The sequence below is a fragment of the Bos javanicus genome, chromosome 14 (assembly GCF_032452875.1).
Source record: "Bos javanicus breed banteng chromosome 14, ARS-OSU_banteng_1.0, whole genome shotgun sequence".
Lineage (NCBI taxonomy): Eukaryota > Metazoa > Chordata > Mammalia > Artiodactyla > Bovidae > Bos > Bos javanicus.
The window spans coordinates 9024409-9048198 of record NC_083881.1 but is presented as its reverse complement, the minus strand read 5'-3'; the positions used below and the strand labels follow the sequence as shown (position 1 = coordinate 9048198).

General features: G+C 43.9%; 1 protein-coding gene across 2 annotated transcripts in view; it reads left to right on the top strand.

The window, feature by feature from the left end:
- Positions 1–3439: 3439 nt before the first annotated feature.
- The window catches only part of EFR3A (EFR3 homolog A), an 86580-nt gene continuing 66229 nt past the window's right edge, over positions 3440–23790 (top strand). The window contains exon 1 of one of the 2 annotated variants that reach the window (XM_061438573.1): positions 3440–3694. In XM_061438573.1, the coding sequence (XP_061294557.1) occupies positions 3685–3694 (10 nt within the window). In that variant the 5' untranslated portion in view covers positions 3440–3684. The remainder of the gene's footprint in view (positions 3695–23790) is intronic. The other variant, XM_061438574.1, reaches the window with a different exon arrangement.

The window sequence follows — 23790 nt, the reverse complement described above, 5'->3', positions numbered from 1 at the left end:
CTCGGAAAACCCTGAGTCACTATTAGGCGATGGTGGAAATAGAATGGAGTGAAACAAAACAAGAAGGGTATACTCCTGATATAAATATTTAGTGAGAAAGAAAACTAAGCAATGAGAGCATCAAATTGCATCATTATGACCTTTTGGGAATAAGCTTTTGGGAGAAGTAAATAACAGCTATTTCCTATAAACTGTAAATTTGCTGGCAAATACCTTTGAATACGCAAATGAATGCTAATTAAAAGTGAATCATCTCAGTGCCTGATTTAGAAATTGGAACAAATACTGGACTAAACCTAAAGCAGAGCTATTTTGAGCAATTCGGGCTATAAGCAAATATTCTGATAGGATGTCGACAATGGTATTTCTAATACCATTTGGACGGAAACTATTCTTTCTGGAAGAGCGATCTATGCAGAGGCTCATCTTTGTGTTGGCCCCACGCAGTGTGTAAGAATCAGAGCTGGGAGGTGCGGGGACACAGAGATCGATAAATTCCAGTTCCTACCAGTCCAAATTTGGCTTTAAGAGAGGAGCACTGGCACAGAGTGGATAGGAAGGGTATTCACGAGAGGTTCAGGACAGGCAAACACCCTTAGCTCAAGTACTAAAGAAGGTGGTGGAAGAATCAGTCCTCTAGAAATTGAGGTGAGGAAAGGGGTAATACACAGGCAGAACCTGACCCAGAAGATTTGATAGGGAAAGGAGGTCTGTTCAGTAACACTGTACTGAAAGCCCACCTGTACTAACTTGGAAAACACTTCGGCATAACACTTAGGTTATGTGATCTGTTATCTGTGCTATCATTATTCCTGACTTTCAGCTGTCCCTTCCTTAGGATCTTTGGCTGCTGACTTTATTTCTGGCAATGATACAAAACCAAAAGACCAAGAGGGAGTTTTTAAAAAAACCAAAAAACTCAAACCCATTATGGGTCAAATGATCCAGGGCCTCTGAGACTTGTATCTTTTTTGAACAATGTAAGCAGAGATGTCTGTCATTCAGCAGCGTGTCCTCCTTTGCCTTCTGGGGCACTGTGCCCTCTGGCTCTCCTCCATCTCTGTCATTCTGGCTCCACACCCTCCCTCAGCAGGCTTTCTCTGACTCCTGCCCTCAGCTTCTGTCCCTGGGCCAAAGATTTCCAAATTTCTCTGAGATCCCTCTGCCTGCCTTCCACCTGGTATGCCAGCTGCCTTCAGATCTATTTGCTCAGATGTTTCTCTTGGATGTCATCTCAGGCTTAATACGTAAAAGAGAAACTCACATCCTCTCTTCACACCCCCTCCCTAAAGCAGCTTTCCTTCCCAAGTTGTCTCCTGCTCTTCCAGCCCCATCCGTTTCCTTACTCCAAACTTTGAGTTACGTAACTAACATATGCCTCACTTTTGCTCCCAAGTCAGCAGACAGCAAATGCCAGGGAGTCTGCTTATGCAGTAAGATTCAGCCCCTTCCTTTTCCACAACCACCAATACTTCCTTCTGTATAAAAATCGAGGTCTCCCCTCCATGGTTCCTCTGCCATGCTGTCTGGTCCATAGAAAGCTGTTCCTGATCTTGTAATGATATTGTCCTTATAAAGAACCTAGATTCTTAAAGGACAAGTTCCACATTTGCATGTAAAGTTGTTCATTAACTAGTTCTATTGTACTTGCTTTATTTTTATATCCATTGAATAAATATGTATTTTATTTACATAGTTGTTAAATTAATATGCTTTAGATACTTTCGAACTGTGGTGTTGAAGAAGACTCTTGAAAGTCCCTTGGACTGCAAGGAGATAAAACCAGTCAATCCTAAAGGAAATCAATCCTGAATATTCATTGGAAGATTGATACTGAAGCTGAAGCTCCAATACTTTAGCCACCTGATGCGACAAGTGAACTTACTGGAAAAGACCCTGATGCTGGGAAAGACTGAAGGCAGGAGGAGAAGGGGATGACAGTGGATGAGATGGTTGGATGGCATCACTGACTCAATGGACATGAGTTTGAGCAAGCTCCAGGAGATGGTGAAGGACAGAGAAGCCTGGGTGCTGCAGTCCATGGGGTTGCAAAGAGTTGAATAGGACTGAACAACAACAAGCCCCCCTACTGTGCGCCAGGCTGGAATACAGACATAGGAACCAAATATGGTTTTTGCCATTTTCTGAAATGTGTACAGTCCACTGGTGGAATATAAGCACGTATAAAATTTTAATTAGGATTCAGTGAATAAACTGCTACAGTAAAGGTGTCCTGAAAGTCTGGGCAAGGTATCTGGGAGCAGGAAAGATGTTACAGATGATAAAAATATGCAGCAAGGCATTGAAAGAAAACCAAGTACTTGGTAATCTGGCCTTTACCATTAGCAAGAAACAGTCTCCTACATATGGATTGTACACTCTGCTCCCATCCACTTCCCTGACTCACTTTAAATTGCCCTCTACCCTCCCCTAGTCTCTTTAAGAGCTGTCCAGGTCTTTGCTAGTTCAATTTTTTTTTTTTTTTGCTAATTCTGCTTTTTCACAAGTCCACCTCAAGACAAACTCCCTCAAGCCCTGCCCTCTCTTATCTTCACCTTCTTTCTCCTCTCCATACTGCACATCATTTCTTAACTAGAATGTTGGCACTACCCTCAAAGACAAAGAATTTCAAAGCTAAATATATACTTGAATCACTCTCATGTGTAATTCATCGGGTTTAGGTAGGAAGGCAGGAATTCGATTTTTAGTAGATTCCCAGGTGATTCAGGCACAAGGAACAATCCTGAGTCACTTTGAGAAACACCGTTTGAGACCCCTGTGGGCTTCCTATTTCTTTCTCCACATAGGCTGTCCGCATCCTATAAGGACTAGCAAAGCATATGTGGGTTGCTGAAGGCTCTGGGCTCCAAGTACCAGCTTAGGCCGTTGACTAATAGACACATCAATTACCAGTGACATTCAGAGAGTCAGGAAAAATGACTCAGTCAAGTGGACAGAACCTCTGTCTCTGGAGGAAAGTAACTCCGGAGGCATGAAATCTCTCTGAAAGTCATCCGAGGAGCAAGAGGAAATTACATTTTCTGTCCTCTCAAAACAGACGCAGCCACCGCCCCGGAGGACCTCCGGACGTCTCAAATAAATCACGCTTCCAGAGAATAAAAGACGCACTGCAAGTTCAAGGGCTTAGAAGAGAAAAACCCTACGGGTACTAGACGCATTCATTCAACGCCATCCTGCTTAACTTACAACCTCATAAACAGGTGCAACTGCTAAGAAAATAATTGTTGCTAATGCACCTCGAATAAGGGTTCGTGAAAACGAATGTGACTCAAACCACTCCTTTTTGACAATAAAGCGAAGTCCGAGGATGCCCAAAGCGCTGCGCAGTCCTTCCGCACGTCCCCAAGTCCCCCCATGCCACCCCTCCCACCTTCGAGTGCCACCGCCCTGCAGGGGGGCGGGGCCTGGACGTCGGCGACGTGCTGACGTCAGGGCGTGGGGACGCCCCGGCGTCGTCCAGCGCGGGGCTGCGCAGGCGGGGGCCCGCTGCTGCCCGCTCCGCCTGCGTGGTCTCGGAGGTCCGCGTCGTGTCTTTCGGCCTTTCGCCCTTAGCCTCGTCCCGGCCTCCGCGGCCCGGGCGGCTGGCCCGTCGTGATGCGGTCAGCGCGCCCGGCGCGGCCCCGCTGAGCCTCGGCGCAGCGACGAGCGCGGCTCGGGGTCATCATGCCTACCCGTGAGTGGCCGCCCTAGGGCCGGGCCGGGCGGGGAGCGTTGGGCGCGCACTCCGGGTGTCGCCGGGCCGGGGAGTGCCCGCGACCGGCCGAGTTCGTTTCGTTTGGGCTTAGGCTTTCCCGGGAGTGGGCGGGCAGAGGTGGTTGCGGCGCGGGAGCCCGTTGCACGGAGCAGGAGACCGAGGCCCGAGCGCGGAGGGCGCCCGGCTTCGGAAGCGGCAGAGCTGCCAGAAGTCAGCCCCGCAGGACTTCAGAGTCCAGCTGTTCCTCCAGCAAAGCGCAGGGACTTCCTGCAAAGGCGGGGAACTCACCCCCCCCCCCCCCCCCGCCATCGCCATAGCCTCTTCACTTCCTCGAGGACGGGCGTCGCCGGTGGGGACGCCCCGGCCTCTCCCGGAGCGCTTCCCCACGACGCCCGAGCCCCGGCAAGCCTGGATTTTTCCTCTGAGACACGTCCTGCTGGTTGAAGTAGGCGCGCTCCTTGGGGAACTTTGTCAGGCTCGGGTGCCCCGTGGTGGTGGACCACAGGGCTTCCGATCCACCGGGCAGTCGGTTGGAAAAGGAGGGTTTAAGGTCTCCCTCCCTAGACACGTTGAATAAGACTCCCGGAGCTTGGGCCCCGGAATCTGTGTCCTCCGTGTTAAACGGAAGGACCCTGAAGTTTGAAAATCGCTGGACAGTTGGAGGCATTTTGGGCAAACAGGGTGTATGTAGTACAGCATTGCCAACGACCAATTTTTCAACGAGCCCAGAGCATCACCAAGTAGTGATTCTTTAAACCCACTGGCTTAGGTATGTGCCCACTAGGGTAGTTCTAGATTTTGGACGCAGAGGAAAAGCATTGATGATGATTGATTTGAGAATTTTTTTCAGGTAGGGCTCTTGTGAGCACGGTGTTTCATAATGTGGAATCCTGAAACACTTGGCAGCATGTTTCCAGTTAGCTCCTATTTCTTAGAATTCATAACGTTTCCTAATTGTCCTTATTTTTGTAGACATATGGGACAGTGGATTTCCAGGTCAGCCTCAAATGCTTCTTTTGTCCAGTGGTGGGTAAAGAGGCATTATCTCCTGATACTAGAAAGGTTTATATAATGCTGTTGCATATGTTTAAACAGTCTTGATTGTAAAGATGACTAACAACTTCTCCTGTATGTCTGGGTAAGGTGGGTTTTGTTCTCTTAACACAGATTTCCTAACCTTGATCTTCTTGGGTTTTGTATCCAGTATGCATGTCAGCAGGCTTCCCTGGTGGCTCAGTGATAAAGAATTTGCCTGCCAATGCAGGAGAGGTGGATGCCATCTCTGGACGGGGAAGATCCCCTGGAGGAGGAAATGGCAACCCACTCCGGTATTCTTGCTAGGATAATCCTGTCGACAGAGGAGCCTGGTGGGCTGCTGTCCATAGGGTCACACAGAGTCGGACACAGCTGAAGCGACTTAGCATGCATGCATGCATTGGGGAAGGAAATGGCAACCCACTCCAGTATTCTTGCTAGGATAATCCAGTGGACAGAGGAGCCTGGCAGGCTGCACTCTATGGGGGCTCGAAAAGAGTTGGACGCGGCTAAGCACACACATGTTCATATGTCAGCAGTTTATATTTTAATTTTATTCATCTGGACTGGAGGAATATCCTCATCACTGTTACTGTCAGTTTATTGTTCCTAAATTCATGTTCGTGTTATTCAGTGAATTAGCGCTGTGCTAATCTACACTCCAGTATTCTTGCCTGGAAAATCCCACGGACAGAGGAGCCTGGTGGGCTATAAGTCCATGGGGTGGAAAGAGTGGGTCATGACTTAACAACTAAACCACCACCATGAATCTACTTTCTTAGAAAGCAAAGTGTGGGGAGGGGACACCTTTCTTGAAAGTTAGGACTTCAAGTGGAATTTATTGGTAAAGTGGCAATTATTTTTTTTTTATTATGTTTTAGGGTTATCTAGCTTCATAGACGGAGAAGGCAATGGCACTCCACTCCAGTACTCTTGCCTGGAAAATCCCATGGATGGAGGAGCCTGGTGGGCTGCAGTCCATGCAGTCGCGAAGAGTCGGACATGACTGAGCGACTTCACTTTCACTTTTCACTTTCATGCATTGGAGAAGGAAATGGCAACCCACTCCAGTGTTCTTGCCTGGAGAATCCCAGGGACTGGGGAGCCTGGTGGGCTGCCGTCTCTGGGGTCCCACAGAGTCAGACAGGACTGAATCGACTTAGCAGCAGCAGCAGCTTTATAAAATGGACATAGGAAACATTTGTTTGTTTTCTTCAGTTCAGTTCAGTCGTGTTCAACTCTTTGCGACCCCATGAATCGCAGCACACCAGGCCTCCCTGTCCATCACCAACTCCCGGAGTTCACTCAGACTCACGTCCATCGAGTCAGTGATGCCATCCAGCCATCTCATCTTCTGTCGTCCCCTTCTCTTCCTGCCCTCAATCCCTCCCAGCATCAGAGTCTTTTCCAATGAGTCAGCTCTTCGAATGAGGTGGCCAAAGTACTGGAGTTTCAGCTTTAGCATCATTCCCTCCAAAGAAATCCCAGGGCTGATCTCCTTCAGAATGGACTGGTTGGATCTCCTTGCAGTCCAAGGGACTCTCAAGAGTCTTTTCCAACACTACAGTTCAAAAGCATCAATTCTTCGGCACTCAGCCTTCTTCACAGTCCAACCCTCACATCCATACATGACCACAGGAAAAACCATAGCCTCGACTAGACGGACCTTTGTTGGCAAAGTAATGTCTCTGCTTTTGAATATGCTATCTAGGTTGGTCATAACTTTCCTTCCAAGGAGTAAGTGTCTTTTAATTTCATGGCTGCAGTCACCATCTGCAGTGATTTTGGAGCCCAAAAAAATAAAGTCTGACACTGTTTCCACTGTTTCCCCATCTATTTCCCATGAAGTGATGGGACTGGATGCCATGATCATCGTTTTCTGAATGTTGAGCTTTAAGCCAACTTTTTCACTCTCCACTTTCACTTTCATCTAGAGGCTTTTTAGTTCCTCTTCACTTTCTACCATAAGGGTGGTGTCATCTGCATATCTGAGGTTACTGATATTTCTCCCAGCAATCTTGATTCCAGCTTGTGCTTCCTGCAGTCCAGCGTTTCTCATGATGTACTCTGCATATAAATTAAATAAGCAGGGTGACAATATACAACCTTGACATACTCCTTTTCCTATTTGGAACCAGTCTGTTGTTCCATGTCCAGTTCTAACTGTTGCTTCCTGACCTGCATACAGATTTCTCAAGAGGCGGGTCAGGTGGTCTGGTATTCCCATCTCTTTCAGAATTTTCCACAGTTTATTGTGATCCACACAGTCAAAGGCTTTGGCATAGTCAATAAAGCAGAAATAGATGTTTTTCTGGAGCTCTCTTGCTTTTTCCATGATCCAGCGGATGTTGGCAATTTGATCTCTGGTTCCTCTTCCTTTTCTAAAGCCAGCTTGAACATCAGGAAGTTCATGGTTCACGTATTGCTGAAGCCTGGCTTGGAGAATTTTGAGCATTACTTTACTAGCGTGTAAGGTGAGTGCAATTGTGTGGTAGTTTGAGCATTCTTTGGCATTGCCTTTCTTTGGGATTGGAATGAAAACTGACCTTTTCCAGTCCTGTTTGTTTTCTTAGTTGTGTGATTTACAAGGCAGAATGACACAAGGATGCGCCATGGTGTACTTTGCATAGTTAAGAATACAATATTCATGACCTGATTGGAAGAAAGTGAACTACTTGAGTTATCTGTCACTGTTAATATTTATTATGGTACGGTTTCTGTGATTGCTTCAAAGTATGATACTGATTGGTGGTACCCATGTGAAGTCAGTTGTGTTTGTAATTGCCGTTTTCTCTTTTTGTGACCAGAACCACCAAAATCGCTGGGATAGTGCAATGAACATTAGTACCTCTCAGAAATTCTGCATGTAGAATAAGTAATTTTTGCAAAATCATTATTTTGTTTAGGGATTTTTTTTTTCGGAACACCTACCCACCCCAATAAACGAATGTGTTTTTCTTTTTGGTGTCAGGCAAGTTAAGAGGCTCGTGTATATGCTTAGCTAGTTAATCCTTAAGGGTTTAGTGAAATAAATGTAATGGTTTTCTGTAAAATGAAGGTGTTGGAGATGATCACCAGGGTTTTTTCAGACTCTATAATTCCAAGTCATAGAATTTTTCTATTCCTGCTATTTTGTTGCTTACTTGGAATGTTGATTCTCTCAGTCGTTGAAACTGGAATCGGTGAGTAGAATCTAGTGGAGCATGGCACACCCATGAAGGCAGAGTGACAGCGTGTCTCATGAATGTTAGCAGTCACGTCACTGGAGTTATTTAGAAGATCCAAAAAGGTCTTTTTCAGAAAGCAGCTACCTGGAAGGGTGTCTGATAGGAAGTGACTGCAGCACAGGAACAATTCTGTAGTCATGTCACTCTATTCAGGCAGTCGTTTGCAATGGTCACTAAGCACAGATTTCAAGACTGTCTCCCTAAGCGATCTCTTCAAACCTGCAGCCCTGTAATTTGTCACGTCGTTTTTCTAAAGGCCTTTATTTCATCCTCCTCCACTCCAAGGACCATTAAGAAACATTTTGATTGTGAAGATTTTCCAAATTCTGAATCAGTTTGAGTGGAAGACATGTTAAAGCTTCTTAATTCCAGTCGTTTTATTTATTTTGTTTTGTGTATCAGGAGACTGAGACTCAGTGAGTTTCAGTAACTTGCTTAGAGTCAGGTGGAGTAGAACCAGGGCTTGAACACAGACCTGGGGGTTGGGTTGGGGTTAGGGTTCCTATCCATAATCACAATGAGCATAGATAATGTTTATTTTTCCATAGCTAAGCTGATAATAGTTTATCTTTTCAAAAAATATTCCTTGGAGTTACACTAAGGCAAAAATGGTCTTGGCCAAAATTTACATCAGATATGTGAACTTATAAAAATACTTACAGTTTCGTCTTTGCTTCTGTCTTGTCGCCGGAATCTGAGGGAAGAATACTGGGGATCCCAGGGGTATGCTAGGTAGATTCTTGGTTATATAAGTGTAGACATAAGGTTTTTAGTAAACTACTTACATGAAAGGGACCCCTTAGCTGACAGATAACTTGTCTTGAAACAGTTCAGTAAAATGTCCGATTGAATGTGCTCTTGTTTTATATATGAAAACCTGTTGTATATTGGCTAAGGGAAACTGCATCTTAATCATTTTTTGCTGTGCTTTCAGTGATTATTTGTGGTTGATGTGTTCTTTTCTCGTTTAGATTGGCATTGATATTTGGCCGCATACATTAGGCTGTGGTAATGTGGTCCATCTATGTTTGGTTTTTTCCCATTGATGAGGTTAATTATATTTGACTTATTTTTCAATCCATTCTTATGAAATAACTGCAGAATATAGATGAATTGTGATGTGAGGGATGAATGCTGTTTGAAGTGTTTTTGTTTAGAAACATAAGCAGACTTGACCTGCACGTGTGAGCATTCTGTCTGTTCCTTCGCTCTCCCTTGCCTGCCCCTCACCCCCTTCTCTCTCTCTCCCACCCAGCACCTATATATATTGTCAGAGTTACAGCTGAAGAGTTCTCTTTCTCACAGTGACCTTTGTCCCAACACTGTTTGGGTTACTACCAGAAGTCATCTGTCCCCACTCATGGGGACGTGGGGCTGCATTGAAGATAATATATGTGGTGGGAGATGAGACTGGAGAAGGAGGAAGGAGCCAGAATTTGCAAGATTTAATACGCTGTGCAACTAACGTGACTAAAATTGTCTTCCAGCTGTCACATTCACAGGAAGTGGCTGTTTTGTAGGCATGTTAGCAGTTTCCAACTTACTGGTTACTTTACAAAAACTTAGAATTTGCTCTTAGTAACAAATTATTTATGGAGTGTTGATTGTATACCAGGCAATATACTTTGTGCTTTATAGGAATGATCTTATTTAATTGTCTCCCACATTGAGGAAGGTCCTATGTAACCGGTTACAGAAACGAAGAGATTGGTTCAGGGAAGTCAAGTACAGCCTGCTGACAGTGAGTGTGGAGCTGGGCTTGGAGCCGGATGCCTGTGACTGCAGCGCTCTGCTCCGGGTGCAGCAGGAGTGGAACCTGCTGTCAGATCCTATCAGTTTCTTTCAACACGGTCTCTTCTGCTTAGCACTCTGCCTGATCACGTCACAGGTACTTGGTCAGTATTGACTAAAAGAGGGAATTCGAACTGGAGTCAGAGCAGTGCTTCTTAGATACGATAACTTGAAATAACTTTTTCCCCCATAAAAACTGTTCTGAAAGGTTTTATAGTTTATGATTAGATTCTTAGCAGACCTGTCTGAAATATTTGCCAGGCCTGAGACAAAGAATACCAGTGCAGGCCTGCAGACATACTCTAAGTTGGGGTTTCTCAGTTTTTGCTCTGTTGATGCCTTGGGCTGCATCGTATTTTGTTGGGTGGTCTCGGTCAGTCGGGTGCATTGTGGTTTGTGTAGCAGCGTCTCTGGCCTTTCCCCACTAGAAGCTAGTTGTAGTCTTCGCTGTCCTAAAGTGTGACAGCCAGAAATGTCCTCACACATTGCCACGTGTTCCCTAGGGGGGCACTGTCCCCAGGTTGAGAACCACCAGTCTAAATACTGAATGTTACTGACCACGCTGTGCCCACAGCCTGGCCTGCTTTCCCATCCAGGGCCCTGCAGTTTGCTCCCTAGAGATGACCTCAGGCTGTAGGCCCAGGCGGCCTACAGGCCCGATCCAGGCCGCTGTGACCTCTTGGGTCAGGGCAGGCTCTTTCCTGACCCTGAAGTGAGATTGGTGTGTCACACTTCTCTGGGGAGCCAGAGTGAGCAGATTCCCTCTGCCCCATCCCTCACGGTTCCATCTCAGGAGTTTGGTGCACTTCTGATCCCCTCCCAAAGCTATCCCACCAGAGTAGGGGGCAGGTAGGAGGAAGAAGCCCAGCTTCTTGGGGATACTCGATTTGCGTAGACTCCCACTTGGGGTGATTTGGAGGGGACAACTTTACAGAAAAACAGCTGCCGCCATCTCTCTGGTGTTTTAGGATGTGATTTTCAGTATAGTCTCTGTCCCCTCTCCTGCCCACACATGCTTCTCTGAAAGAAAAGAATACTCTGTCTTTTGGGAAGCAGAGGTCCTTTGTACCTGAGTCAAATGAAGGCACTGATTCTTAGGAGAAAGCACCTTTTACCTATTGTATAGCCCAATTTTGATAAGGGATGATCTGAATACTTGGTGGGTGTTGACAACTACGTAAGTTCATACTGTCTTTACGGGGCATGGAGAGGTGTAGGATAGAAGTATTATAAAAATCTGGCTAAAGATTTGAAGAAGGATTCAAAGTTAGTATCAATTATAAGAGATCAGTATTTGCAGTATTTACACAAATCAGAGAGCAAAATGCCATCAGCCTTCCATGGTTAAACCACACACCTATGCTTGTCAGCAGTGTTTGATCAGGCTTGGGGAAAGATGATTCATTTTCACTAATGAATAAATGCTAATTAAAAACTGGAATCCTTCGGAGTTTGTCGCATTACCAAAGATACAATTTTAATCTCTTCTTCAGCAACAATAGGCAAAGGTGGTGGTGAGGTACAATAGAAAAGGCAAAACTTTGGTGTGACTCTTGAAAGTAATTTGTCAGTGTTTTATCAAGTTCTCTGATAATGCGTTTACTCATTGACCTAGTAATTTCACTGTTTGGAATCTATAAGAAATGATGAAAAACATAAACTGTGCCAGGATTTCTGCACTGAAATGTCTATCACAGTAATATTGGTAAAATAGTAAAAACCCAGAAACTTTAATATTCAATCATGGGGAAGTGCTGCACATTGAATATAGAACATCCTTGCAAAAAAAATGCCATACAGCCATTAAAAATGATACTTGTAGAAGCACTGGGTTTATAAATTTTTATTTTGTGTAATTTATGTTTTCCAGGTTAACCACAGTTGGCATATAGTCCACAGCCAGAAAAAAGAATGCTTAAGATTTTTATAACTTTAGCATAATTTTTTCATAATTTTTTACAAAACCTAAATGAAACAAAATATTGCCATGAACTGGTTCTTCCTTTATCACATAGAAAAGAATTTGGGTAACTTGATGAGATAGTGTCTGTTGTATGTGTGTGTACATTTATGGCTTAGGAAAATAGCGTATTTACTGTCTGATTGCTCTTGCTGTTGCTGCTAAGTTGCTCAGTCGTGTCTGACTCTTCACGACCCCATGGACTGCAGCCTACCAGGCTCCTCCGCCCATGGGATTTTCCAGGCAAGAGTACTGGAGAGGGGTGCCTTCGCCTTCTCCGCTCTTGCTGTTGCTGCTGCTGCTGAGTCGTGGCAGTCATGTCCGACTCTGTGCGACCCCATAGACGGCAGCCCAACAGGCTCCCCGGTCCCTGGGATTCTCCAGGCAAGAACACTGGAGTGGGTTGCCATTTCTTCTCCAATGCGTGAAAGTGAAGTCGCTCAGTGGTGTCCCGACTCTTAGCAACCCTATGGACTATAGCCTACCAGGCAGGCTCTTGCTGTTCAGTTCACTTCAGTTCAATCGAGTCGCTCAGTCGTGTCCAACTCTGCGACCCCATGAATCGCAGCACGCCAGGCCTCCCTGTCCATCACCAACTCCTGGAGTTCACTCAGACTCACGTCCATCGAGTCAGTGATGCCATCCAGCCATCTCATCCTCTGTCGTCCCCTTCTCCTCCTGCCCCCAATCCCTCCCAGCATCAGAGTCTTTTCCAGTGAGTCAACTCTTCACATGAGGTGGCTAAAGTACTGGAGTTTCAGCTTTAGTATCATTCCTTCCAAAGAACACCCAGGGCTGATCTCCTTCAGAATGGCCTGGTTGGATCTCCTTGCAGTCCAAGGGACTCTCAAGATTCTTCTCCAACACCACAGTTCAAAAGCATCAATTTTTCGATGCTCAGCCTTCTCCACAGTCCAACTCTCAAATCCATACATGACCACTGGAAAAACCATAGCCATGACTAGACGGACCTTTGTTGGCAAAGTAATGTCTCTGCTTTTGAATACGCTGTCCAGGTTGGTCATAACTTTGCTTCCAGGGAGTAATCGTCTTAATTTCATGGCTGCAGCCACCATCTGCAGTGATTTTGGAGCCCAAAAAAATAAAGTCTGACACTGTTTCCACTGTTTCCCCATCTATTTCCCATGAAGTGATGGGACTGGATGCCATGATCATCGTTTTCTGAATGTTGAGCTTTAAGCCAACTTTTTCACTCTCCACTTTCACTTTCATCTAGAGGCTTTTTAGTTCCTCTTCACTTTCTACCATAAGGGTGGTGTCATCTGCATATCTGAGGTTACTGATGTTTCTCCCAGCAATCTTGATTCCAGCTTGTGCTTCCTGCAGTCCAGCGTTTCTCATGATGTACTCTGCATATAAGTTAAATAAGCAGGGTGACAATATACAACCTTGACGTACTCCTTTTTCTATTTGGAACCAGTCTGTTGTTCCATGACCAGTTCTAACTGTTGCTTCTTGACCTGCATACAGATTTCTCAAGAGGCGGGTCAGGTGGTCTGGTATTCCCATCTCTTTCAGAATTTTCCACAGTTTATTGTGATCCACACAGTCAAAGGCTTTGGCATAGTCAATAAAGCAGAAATAGATGTTTTTCTGGAGCTCTCTTGCTTTTTCCATGATCCAGCGGATGTTGGCAATTTGATCTCTGGTTCCTCTTCCTTTTCTAAAACCAGCTTGAACATCAGGAAGTTCATGGTTCACGTATTGCTGAAGCCTGGCTTGGAGAATTTTGAGCATTACTTTACTAGCGTGTGAGGTGAGTGCAATTGTGCGGTAGTTTGAGCATTCTTTGGCATTGCCTTTCTTTGGGATTGGAATGAAAACTGATCTTTTCCAGTCCTGTGGCCATGTTTATCATGCTGTTGTATTTTGAAAGGAAGAAAAACTAATTTCTGATCTATTAGGTGGTGTTTTCAGTTGTGAAAACCTGAAAGGTTGAGATGAACCACTTTGTGTGACTTCAGTTTATCAGCAATTTGTAGGGTTCCCCCCCCCTGCCGAATGATTGTGTGTTGTAGAATGAACACAGTTCTGCGGAAGTATCATCACAGAATGAATGTTGGCAATCCGTCCTATGATTAATATGTCAGACCTGTCAAAATTCTTTCGTCATTTCTATCTGCCAGGTTCGCTCCACTCTTGAAATGAGGCTGTTTTCACATATTCTTGAAATTCAGCAGGAGCTGCTATCAATACTGATACTCCTCTTCCCATGTAGCCTGTCATATTCTCCCTTCTGCATATTATTAGACAGCATGATTCTAATTTTTATTAAGAAGGAATCACTACTCAGGTTTTTTTCATTGTACCTCTGCATGAAGAGTTTGCTCTGTTCTAAAAATAGGCATTAAGCCTTTTGCTCTGTAGTCTTCAGGAGGACTTTCTTTCTCCCCAATGCTATTATTTTGGGTTTTATTCTGGTGAGTTATTCAGCTATATCTTTTTGTTTTCATTACCTGAGCTCCAGGGTATTTTTGCTGCACTAGTTTGCTGGATAATTCTAAGTGTTCTTCACACCCCTGCTATTTGATTGGCTTTTTGAACAGCTGTCTTGGCTATTGGCTACAAAGTTCTCTGTGCTATGGTTGCACTGAACTTTAAATGGATCTCACTCCTGCCAGGCAGAGAAAATGAAATGTAAGATGGTCAAGTTTGCCATAGTCATTTCCTGCTGCTGCTGCTGCTAAGTCGCTTCAGTCGTGTCCGACTCTGTGCAACCCCATAGACGGCAGCCCACCAGGCTCCCCCGTCCCTGGGATTCTCCAGGCAAGAACACTGGAGTGGGTTGCCATTTCCTTCTCCAACGCATGAAGGTGAAAAGTGAAAGTGAAGTCGCTCAGTCGTGTCCGACTCTTAGCGACCCCATGGACTGCAGCCCACCAGGCTCGTCCGTGGGACCTTATAAACTTTGCAGCAGTTGCCAGTGTGGAAGTCAAAAGGAGTGGTCTGTTTATGACATCTGACATACGTTGATTTATGAACTTAGTTAAAAGTATTTTTATTAACTATTTGATCCCTTAAATGGGACAGGATAATAGCTCTCAGGGAGACTTAGATGCAGTTGAATTTATGTCATTGTGCTTTAGAGGTAGAAATGACTTATGACCATGTGATTGGAATCAGAATCACTACTTGGATTGTTGCCTTTATTGCACCTGATTCCAAAAGGGTATCTGCAGTGGAGGGTGCTCCAGGCACATGTGTAATAACTGAAATTTGGGGTCTGAGTCCCTGTGGGTTTTTCCCATTCTCTTAGCTGGCTGCACTGCGTGAACTTCAGGGGCCCAGTTTCCTTTTCAGTTCACAGCCCGGAACAGGAACAGACTTAAATAATCTGTTCCCTGCTGCCTTTTCCCTTGGTTCCATCCCGCTTCTTTGTGTGGTCTTCCAAGGATGGGAGTGCCTTTAGCAAGCTGCCACAGGTTTGTTTTAGAGCACCGTCTTTTTGAAATGGAAGAGCTCAGGTCCAGGAGTCTGGGGGGAGAAACATGGACATCTGCGCCAGGTGGGTTCTGTCTGTATTACCTTTACTACAGCACCATCCCCGGCACAGGGTTCCCGTGTTAGCTCCTGAGCGTTACGTGTTGCTCTTGATCCGTGTTGCAGGCTGGCGCAGGGGAAGTTTGAGCTACCTTAAGAGCTCAAGCTTCCCCAGTGTCTTCCATGGAAGCATAAGAGGGCCTGTTGTGTGGAAAGGGTGTGGCGGGGACTCAGCAGGTGGCCTCTCTACCTGACCCTGCCTCAGCTGGACCAGCTCTGTTTTTGTCTTGTTGGTGAAATTCTGCATTCTGTTTCAGGAAATAATATTGCTTACTTTTTTAAAAGTTTGGAATTTATGGTCTTAGATATTAGAATATGCCCTCTGACAGGAGCATGAGATATTTTAGAATCAAAAGCTTAGGACCCTAGAAGCAAAACCAGAGGCATTTAGTGATGATGTCTGACCTGCTTTTGCTCTCATGCACCCCAGGAGTGGAGCTGTCTCATCTTGCCTTGTAGTCACTTCAGTCGTAGGCACTGTCAGGATACTCTTAGAGTCACAAATGCTCTCTTTCAGCCTTTCCTATTTTTCTGTTGGATTTCTCTTAGGGATTGATTCATTTAGCAGATTATTGTAGTGCCTACATGTGCAAGGCCTGGGGAATATAGAGGTGAATAAAGCAGTCCCTAGCTGTAAAAAGTTGATCCAGTTTATAGAACCTTGTGTAAATGGCTCTGACACAAAGAAGGAAATGGCAAGCCCCCTGAGAACAGTGCTGTGGAGTTGAGAGCCCGCAAGAAGGTGAGTGGCAGATGGCGTCCTTGGCCTGAGTCGTTTCAGAGGAGTGTGGGTTGGGGAAGACATTTGGGTTGAGTCACACAGTTGGAAATAACCAGCAGCCAGTTGGAGTAACACTGGGGCTGGGGACGTGACAGCTTTGAGGCCATCTATATAATTGGTGATTTTCTTTTAAGTAACACCTGCTTATCAATACCTAATGTGTGTTGGTTACTGTAGGCACCAAGGTCACAGCAGTGCCTCACACTGGACACAAGGGCGTCTTCCTGGACATCATCTCTGCCTTCATGAAGCTCAGTCTGGTGAGGAAGACAAGTGCTGAGCAGACAGAGCTTTACAGGCACTGAATCCTGGTTTTCTTTGCTACTGTACATATGGTTTTTGGTATAGTCAGTGGCTCATTGGTACACCTTCAGTGTATATTTGTAGAGTGACTCAAATTACTAAAAGAGAAACAGAGGTTGCTATGGGAACACATGAGTGAGGTAGGAGGGAGAGCAGTTAGAGGTTATTAAAGTACAGTGGACTGAGTGGCGGGTTTTGAACTTGGGTCATAGGCTTACCCAGCAGTGCAGTGGTAAAGAACCCGCCTGCCAATGCAGGAGATGCAGGAGACAAGGTTTCTGTCCCTGGGTCAGGAAGATCCCCTGGAGGAGGAAATGGCCACCCACTCCAGTGTTCTTGCCTGGAGAATCCCAGGGACAGAGGAGCTTAGCAGGCTGTAGTCCGTGGCATCGCAAAGACGAGGACTGAGCACACCGGCAGCAGGATGAATTGCAGTGTAAAATTTGAATATTATTGAGAAAGTACAATTCATAGGATTAGTTGGGTGAGGGGCGGAGGGAGGAGTCAGGATTGATACCCAGATTTCAGGCTTGGTCATTTGGGTGAAGTGCTCCGGTGTGATACGGGGACTTCCTGGAGGACGAGCAGTTTGGGAGGTGAGATGGAAGGTGAGTCCGTTTTAGGGTATGATAGGTGTGTGGTGCCGTACAGGACTTTCAGGGTACATTTGTAGCAATAACTGAATGAAATTATGAAAGGACAGGTGGTAAAGAGTAAAAACAAAATGCCATTGAACAAATGCTCGCATGCAAGAACTGGGTAAAACTCAGGAGAGTCCATCTGGTTGTAGAAGCATTGGAAACATTTCAGTGTAGCAAGAAAAAGAAGCTAGGACAGTCTCTTACTGTTTGATCTGATGCTTTGACAATGATAATTTATGGAATGTTAGGAAAAAGATCTTACTTTAAAGCTTTGGGCCTTAAAGATGATCATTCATCTTAACTGTGGTATGTACTATCTATCCTGTACTTAACGCCATTCACTTGTCTTGTCACTGCTTCGTAGCTAGGGGAAGAAATTGTCAAATTAGACTAGGCTGAGAGTATGTAAACTCTTCTGTAATTCCTGGGCAGACAAGCTAAATTGTGCAACTTAAGAGTAGAAATTAGGGAAGCCCCACATGTGTAACCTAAAAATTTCATCTAGATCTCTAATATTAGTAGCTTCTCATCCCATTCTGTCTTTTTCGAGTCTTGCTATCATGTGAATTTGTGGAAGAACTGAATTTGCTTGCAGCAGATACAGTGCTCGTGTAAACTTGCTGAGGAACTGCTTTATTTCAAAGAGAAAAAAGAAGTGAGGGGGCGTTTGGAGACTGGAGCGGGGAGCCTCAGAGAGCTCCTTGAGTGTGGATCACCACCTTCTCCTCCTCACAAATGGCACTGCTCTTTGTTCCCTTCCCTACCCACTGCTCTCTGCACGTTTATTCAGTGTCCTGGAGTAAACAGGCTCTGTCCTCTTTTCAGCAACAAAGAAGTACTGCTGCTCTTTTTGTTGCCTACCCTGATAGGGAATACAGCAACATACTGGTTAAGGGCTGAACAGTTGTAAAAGCTTTGTATCCAGTGGTTTCAAGAACATGAGGGAAGGGCGACTGTAATTAAATGTGGTTTGGCTGCTGCACTTTTGCTGGAACGGTAGTTGATTCCACTAATTCTTCATGTTTTTCCATCTAAAATTGCATTGGATTCAACCTTTATAAAGAATTTGAGTATTTCCATAAAAGTGGGATGATTTTCTGTTGTTCCCCTTTTAATTTTCAAGGGCTTCCCGGGTGGCTCAGCTGGTAAAGAATCCGCCTGCAATGCGGGAGACCTGGGTTCGATCCCTGGGTTGGGAAGATCCCCTGGAGAAGGGAAAGGCTACCCACTCCAGTATTCTGGCCTGGAGAATTCCATGGACTGTAGTGGCTTTCACTTTTAATTTTAAAGAGTGAATAGTTTCTGTTTGTAGTTGCAGTAATTAATGAATACTCCAAATATGTACAGATTTCCAGATTCTCCCTTTGTGTCTAATGCCACAAAAAGTTGCTGTGTTTTTTATTTCTTCCATGCACTCGCTATAAGTCTTACCTTTGAAGTCGAGGAAAATATGGTAATAGATTAAAATCTTGGGTAGCATCAAATTTTGGTTTATGAGTCATTAAAAAAATTATTAGAAAAGATTAGATGGCCTTCTTAGAGTTTTGATTAACATAAAACATGTAACCATTGCATGTATAATAAAGTAAAAGAATACCTAAGTTAAAGAAGTCTAAGCTTTTGATGTTGTGTTACCAAAGTCTCAGCTGGAGTAAATACAAAGTGTTTAGAGTCTCTGTGGTTTCTTTGGCAGTTTTGGGAGACTGGGTCAAGCGCTGAACTTTGAAGGTTTAACTTGGCAGCTTAGTTTCGTGAAAATAAACTTGGTGCTTGGCTTGGCCCTGTCAGCCAGTCCTGTTACATTTTGCTGTCTTCAAACTTCAGACAGATTCTGTTTAGGTATATAACTAGAGTGCTCCCAGTTTTTTCCTTTACTGTTTAATCAAAAAAATTAATCATCTCAATTGGAATGAAAATCTTCAGCATATGGCATAGACACTGTGGGTGTTGGGAACTCTGTAAGAAGAATCAAGGCTGTTGGTATATTGAATGTATTTGTTCTAAAAATAATTTTGGAAGTTACAAACAGCACCCCGCCCTCCCGCTGCACACAGCCAGATTTAACACTTCTGTTACTCTCTGACTAATGAGGAAATAAAAATATGTTAATATTTAAGCAGTTGAGGAATTTTAATGCTGTTTTGGATTTTGCCTGAAATAACTCATATCCTACTTTTGAAATATTCAGAGGATTTTTAATTAAAAATAACTCAAATGAATGTGGTTCACTGAGAAAGATCCTAGTCATTGCCTATGGTGGATTCTTTGTATTTGTAATGGTGACAAGTGAATATCTTTTTGATTTAGGATTTAGGTTTATTTTCTAGGACTACAGTGCCTTAACTCATTTAGGCAGAAATTGGATTTGGTGGTGTGTGTTTGTTTGTGTATTAAGAACTTAGCTGAAAATCTGCAGAAAGCCCTACCTTTATCTTTTTTTTTTAATATCCAGGTTTTCGTTGTGGACAGTAGTATAACAAGTACTTATTAAGGTCACAGTAAATATACTGATGGAAATAATTGACTTTTTAAAAGTCATACCATTAAATTTACCTATATTTAGTATATGGTAAGACTTGATTTTTATGTGAAACAAAAATGGTACAGATTACCCAAGCAGTGATTATAAATGTCAACTCCCGGATGCCCAAACTTGCCTTTCTCCCAGGTTTTGATTCAGTAGGACTCATAATTTGATAAATTGCACTGTGTTAGGAGACATGCTAAAATTAAAAATACCGAGTGGAAAGATTCTGAAATTCTAGTTCTTTTTAACCCCTTTATTGTAGGTCAGAAATTAAAGCTTACACATATATTTTAAGTTTGCTGCTGCTAAGGAATCCAGTGGTCATGTATGGATGTGAGAGTTGGACTGTGAAGAAGGCTGAGTGCCGAAGAATTGATGCTTTTGAACTGTGGTGTTGGAGAAGACTCTTGAGAGTCCCTTGGACTGCAAGGAGATCCAACCAGGCCATTCTGAAGGAGATCAACCCTGGGATTTCTTTGGAGGGAATGATCCTGAAGCTGAAACTCCAGTACCTTGGCCACCTCATGTGAAGAGTTGACTCATTGGAAAAGACTCTGATGCTGGGAGGGATTGGGGGCAGGAGGAGAAGGGGACGACAGAGGATGAGATGGCTGGATGGCATCATTGACTCGATGGACATGAGTCTGAGTGAACTCCAGGAGTTGGTGACGGACAGGGAGGCCCGGCATGCTGCGATTCATGGGGTCGCAAAGACTCGGACACGACTGAGCGACTGGACTGAACTGAAGTCACTTCAGTTGTGTCAGACTCTGTGTGACACCATAGATGGCAGCCCACCAGGCTCCCCCGTCCCTGGGATTCTCCAGGCAAGAACACTGGAGTGGGTTGCCATTTCCTTCTCCAATGCATGAAAGTGAAAAGTGAAAGTGAAAGTGAAGTCGTGTATGACTCTGCGACTCCATGGACTGCAGCCAGCCAGGCTCCTCCATCCATGGGATTTTCCAGGCAAGAGTACTGGAGTGGGGTGCCATTGCCTTCTCCATATCTTAAGTTTAAAAGTCTGAAATCATCCAGTATCAGACTGCCATAATCCCAAAACGAGTGCTTTAATCTGTCAAGGGGAGAATTAACTGGACTTTCCCCTCTGTATGCCCACACTGTAATAAGGCAAAGGATTCACACCTTATTTTTATAAAATAAAAATGGGCCGTAGCTTCAAAACTGGGACTTGCTTTACATATAGATTTGCTGCTGGAATTTTGTGGAAGTTTATATATAAATGTTTTTGTTATTTTTTTTGGTAATTTTGGGAGTATTTTGTTGTCACAGTAGGTAAGAAAACTTTTAAGACAGCAGTCATCTCTTGGCGGTGATTTTGTAAAGTGATGAGGTTCTGTCTCCCTTTTTCCAGTGGCTGAGCTCCATATAGCTCTTGTTCACTCTCTCATATACTGGAATTCACCAGTAACTTATCATGGGGGCAATCTAATAGCCTAATAAAATTTCTCGTTCTTCCTTTCATGATGTTCTTGTACCCTTAGGGACATTTTAGAGCTCAGAGTAACCTATAATAGGAAAAGAAGATAATTTTTGGAAGTGGGAAAAGTGAAAGTGAAAGTCACTCAGTCATGTCCGACTCTTTGTAACCTCATGGACTAAACAGTTCATGGAATTCTCCAGGCCAGAATACTGGAGTGGGTAGCTGTTCCCTTCTCCAGGTGATCTTTCAAACCCAGGTCTCCCACATTGCAGGCACATACTGTCCCAGCTGATGCACAAGGAAAGCCCATATGTTGGAATATGACATTTTATAATATGACAGGTTCTCAGGCAGGGTGTCACTTCTCCATTCTCTACTGTCTGACTTGAATTTTATACCGTGGAGAGCTGTGGTGGCAATAGTGTCATCTTTGGGTAGCCGCATAATATTTTGACTGTGTTTCTCTAGTCAATATTAAACAGTGCATATTATTTAAAAAATTAAAGAAAAAACCATCTCAGGAAGACAGTATAGTATAGAAACTGTTAAGAGCACAGACTCTTAAGGGGGTCCACCACTTCGACTTGTGTGACCTTGGACAGATTACTTTCATCTTTTTGATTTTCCTATTTATAACCTATAGATGTTGATATCTACCGCATACAGTTATAAGCGTTAAGGAAGATAAAATTTAGAATGTAGTAGATAAATATTTGTTGAATGTGTTCTGAGGGAATCAGACTGACAGGGAGTAAATGAGAACAGGATGTTCCTGAGATAGATTGGGTTAGGTCTTCTGGTTTTCTGCTGTGCTTTGCACTGTATCCCTGCAAGCAGAATCTGTGCCCTAGGGACCTTGCGTTTAGTGTTTGATGTTCTATTGTTGACCAGGACTGCTGTAATAAAATACCACAAACTGAGTGACTTTGAACAGAGAATGTATTGGCGCACGGTTCTGGAGGTCAGAAGTCTGAAATCAGGGTTGATTCCTTCCAAGGGCTGTGAGGGAAGGTGTGTTCCGGGTCTCTCTACCTGGCTTGTGTTCATAGATGGCCAATTGCATGTGCATGTGGAGCTCCCCCTGCATGCACATCTGTCTAAAATTCCCCCTTTTATAAGGATGCCAGTTGTGTTGGATTAGGGCCCCCGCTAATGACTTCATCCTAACTGAATTACCTCTTATTCTAAATAAGGTTTCATTCTGAGGCCCTGAGAGGACTTCAGCATATGAGTTTTGCAGGGGATACAGTGCAATCCGTAATAGCTGTAGGAGACATGAAAGTGAAATGATTTCTTTTACTTACAGTATTTCTGTGTTTTAAAGCATGCTTATTTTTTAAACTTTGATGTAAACTGATGGCATAGTCACTTTTTCTTGTACTGAAACCAAATATTCATTTACTTAAAGAGAAGTATATCTAGCACAAGAAGAAAATTGGTAGAAATGAACAAAAATTCTTCTCATGCTTCAGTTATTTGGTATGCTACTAAATTCTCTTGGAGAAGGAAAATGGCAACCCACTCCTATACTCTTGTGTAGGAAATCCCATGGACAGAAGAACCTGGCAGGCTACAGTCCATGGAGTTGTAAGAGTTGGACACAATTGAGTGACTAAACCACCACTGCCACTATATTCTCTGGAGCCTGACTTAAGTCATTTTAGCATTTGAACTGATTTCAGGAATGGTACATACCTAATATTTAAGCAAATACAAAATTTACTGATCTACACATTCTATGAAATCTTACTTGTTTTAGTTTCTCTAAGCTGCAATAACAAGATACCATAAGCTGAATGGCTTAAGACAGCAAAGTATTGTCACAGTTCAGGCAGCTAGAAGTCTGAAATCAAGGTGTGGCCAGGGCCATGCTCCCCACGGAGTTCTAGGGAAGGATCCTTGCTTGCCTCTTCCGGCACTAGTGGCTGCTGCAAGCCTTAGAGTGCCTTGGTTTGTAGCAGCAGAACGTGTGTGTCTTTCCTATCTTCACGCGGCCTTCTTCCTAGTGTCTGCCATATCTTTCTCTTTGTGAGGGACCAATCTTTGGATTAAGGACCCACCCTAATCGAGGATGAGCTCCTTTTAATTTGATGCCCTGTGCAAAAACTCTGTTTCCAAGTAAGGCCCCTGTCACAGGTACTGAGGCTAGGACTCCAGCACATCTTTTTTGGGCACACAGTTCAACCTGCAGCATTTGTCCGTTACTTTAAAAAATTAGCTTCATTTAATTTCTCTAATCTTCCAAGTATTCCTGACTAGAAAATGGACACCTTTGTTATCATAAATTAATGTTCTTGAGCCTCATTATTCTGAGCCCTCCCACTGTCTTGTCAGGCCGCTCCCTTGGTTTTTCAGGTACAGAATTCTGCTTCTCTTTCAACTCTGTCCTGCTTCAGTAGTTTGTTGCAAAGATGCCTTTCTTCCTTTCTTTTTAAGGTGCCTTTTTCTCATACTTTCTTGACCATCTCAGTGTTATGAGTTATGTTTGAAATTGTCAGACCTACTATTTTAGAATTTACAATGGATTTCAAGTCCAGGAGCGTTTTGTAATTGGAATGTCTGTTATCTTACTACTGAATGCATCTGATCTGTACTACTTTTTGTGAAGATAGGATATTCTATATAGATAGAATGGTATGAGCAAATGCGTGGAAATGAAGAAGTTTGGGGATTGATTTTAAGAACTGTGAATAGTCACAGTTTTTATTTGGGAAACAAGGCTGAAAAGGTAGAGATTATATCCAGGTTCACCTCCAAGACCAGCCTGTCAATGAAGTATAAGTAAATTGGGGAGATCTTTATTTTGGA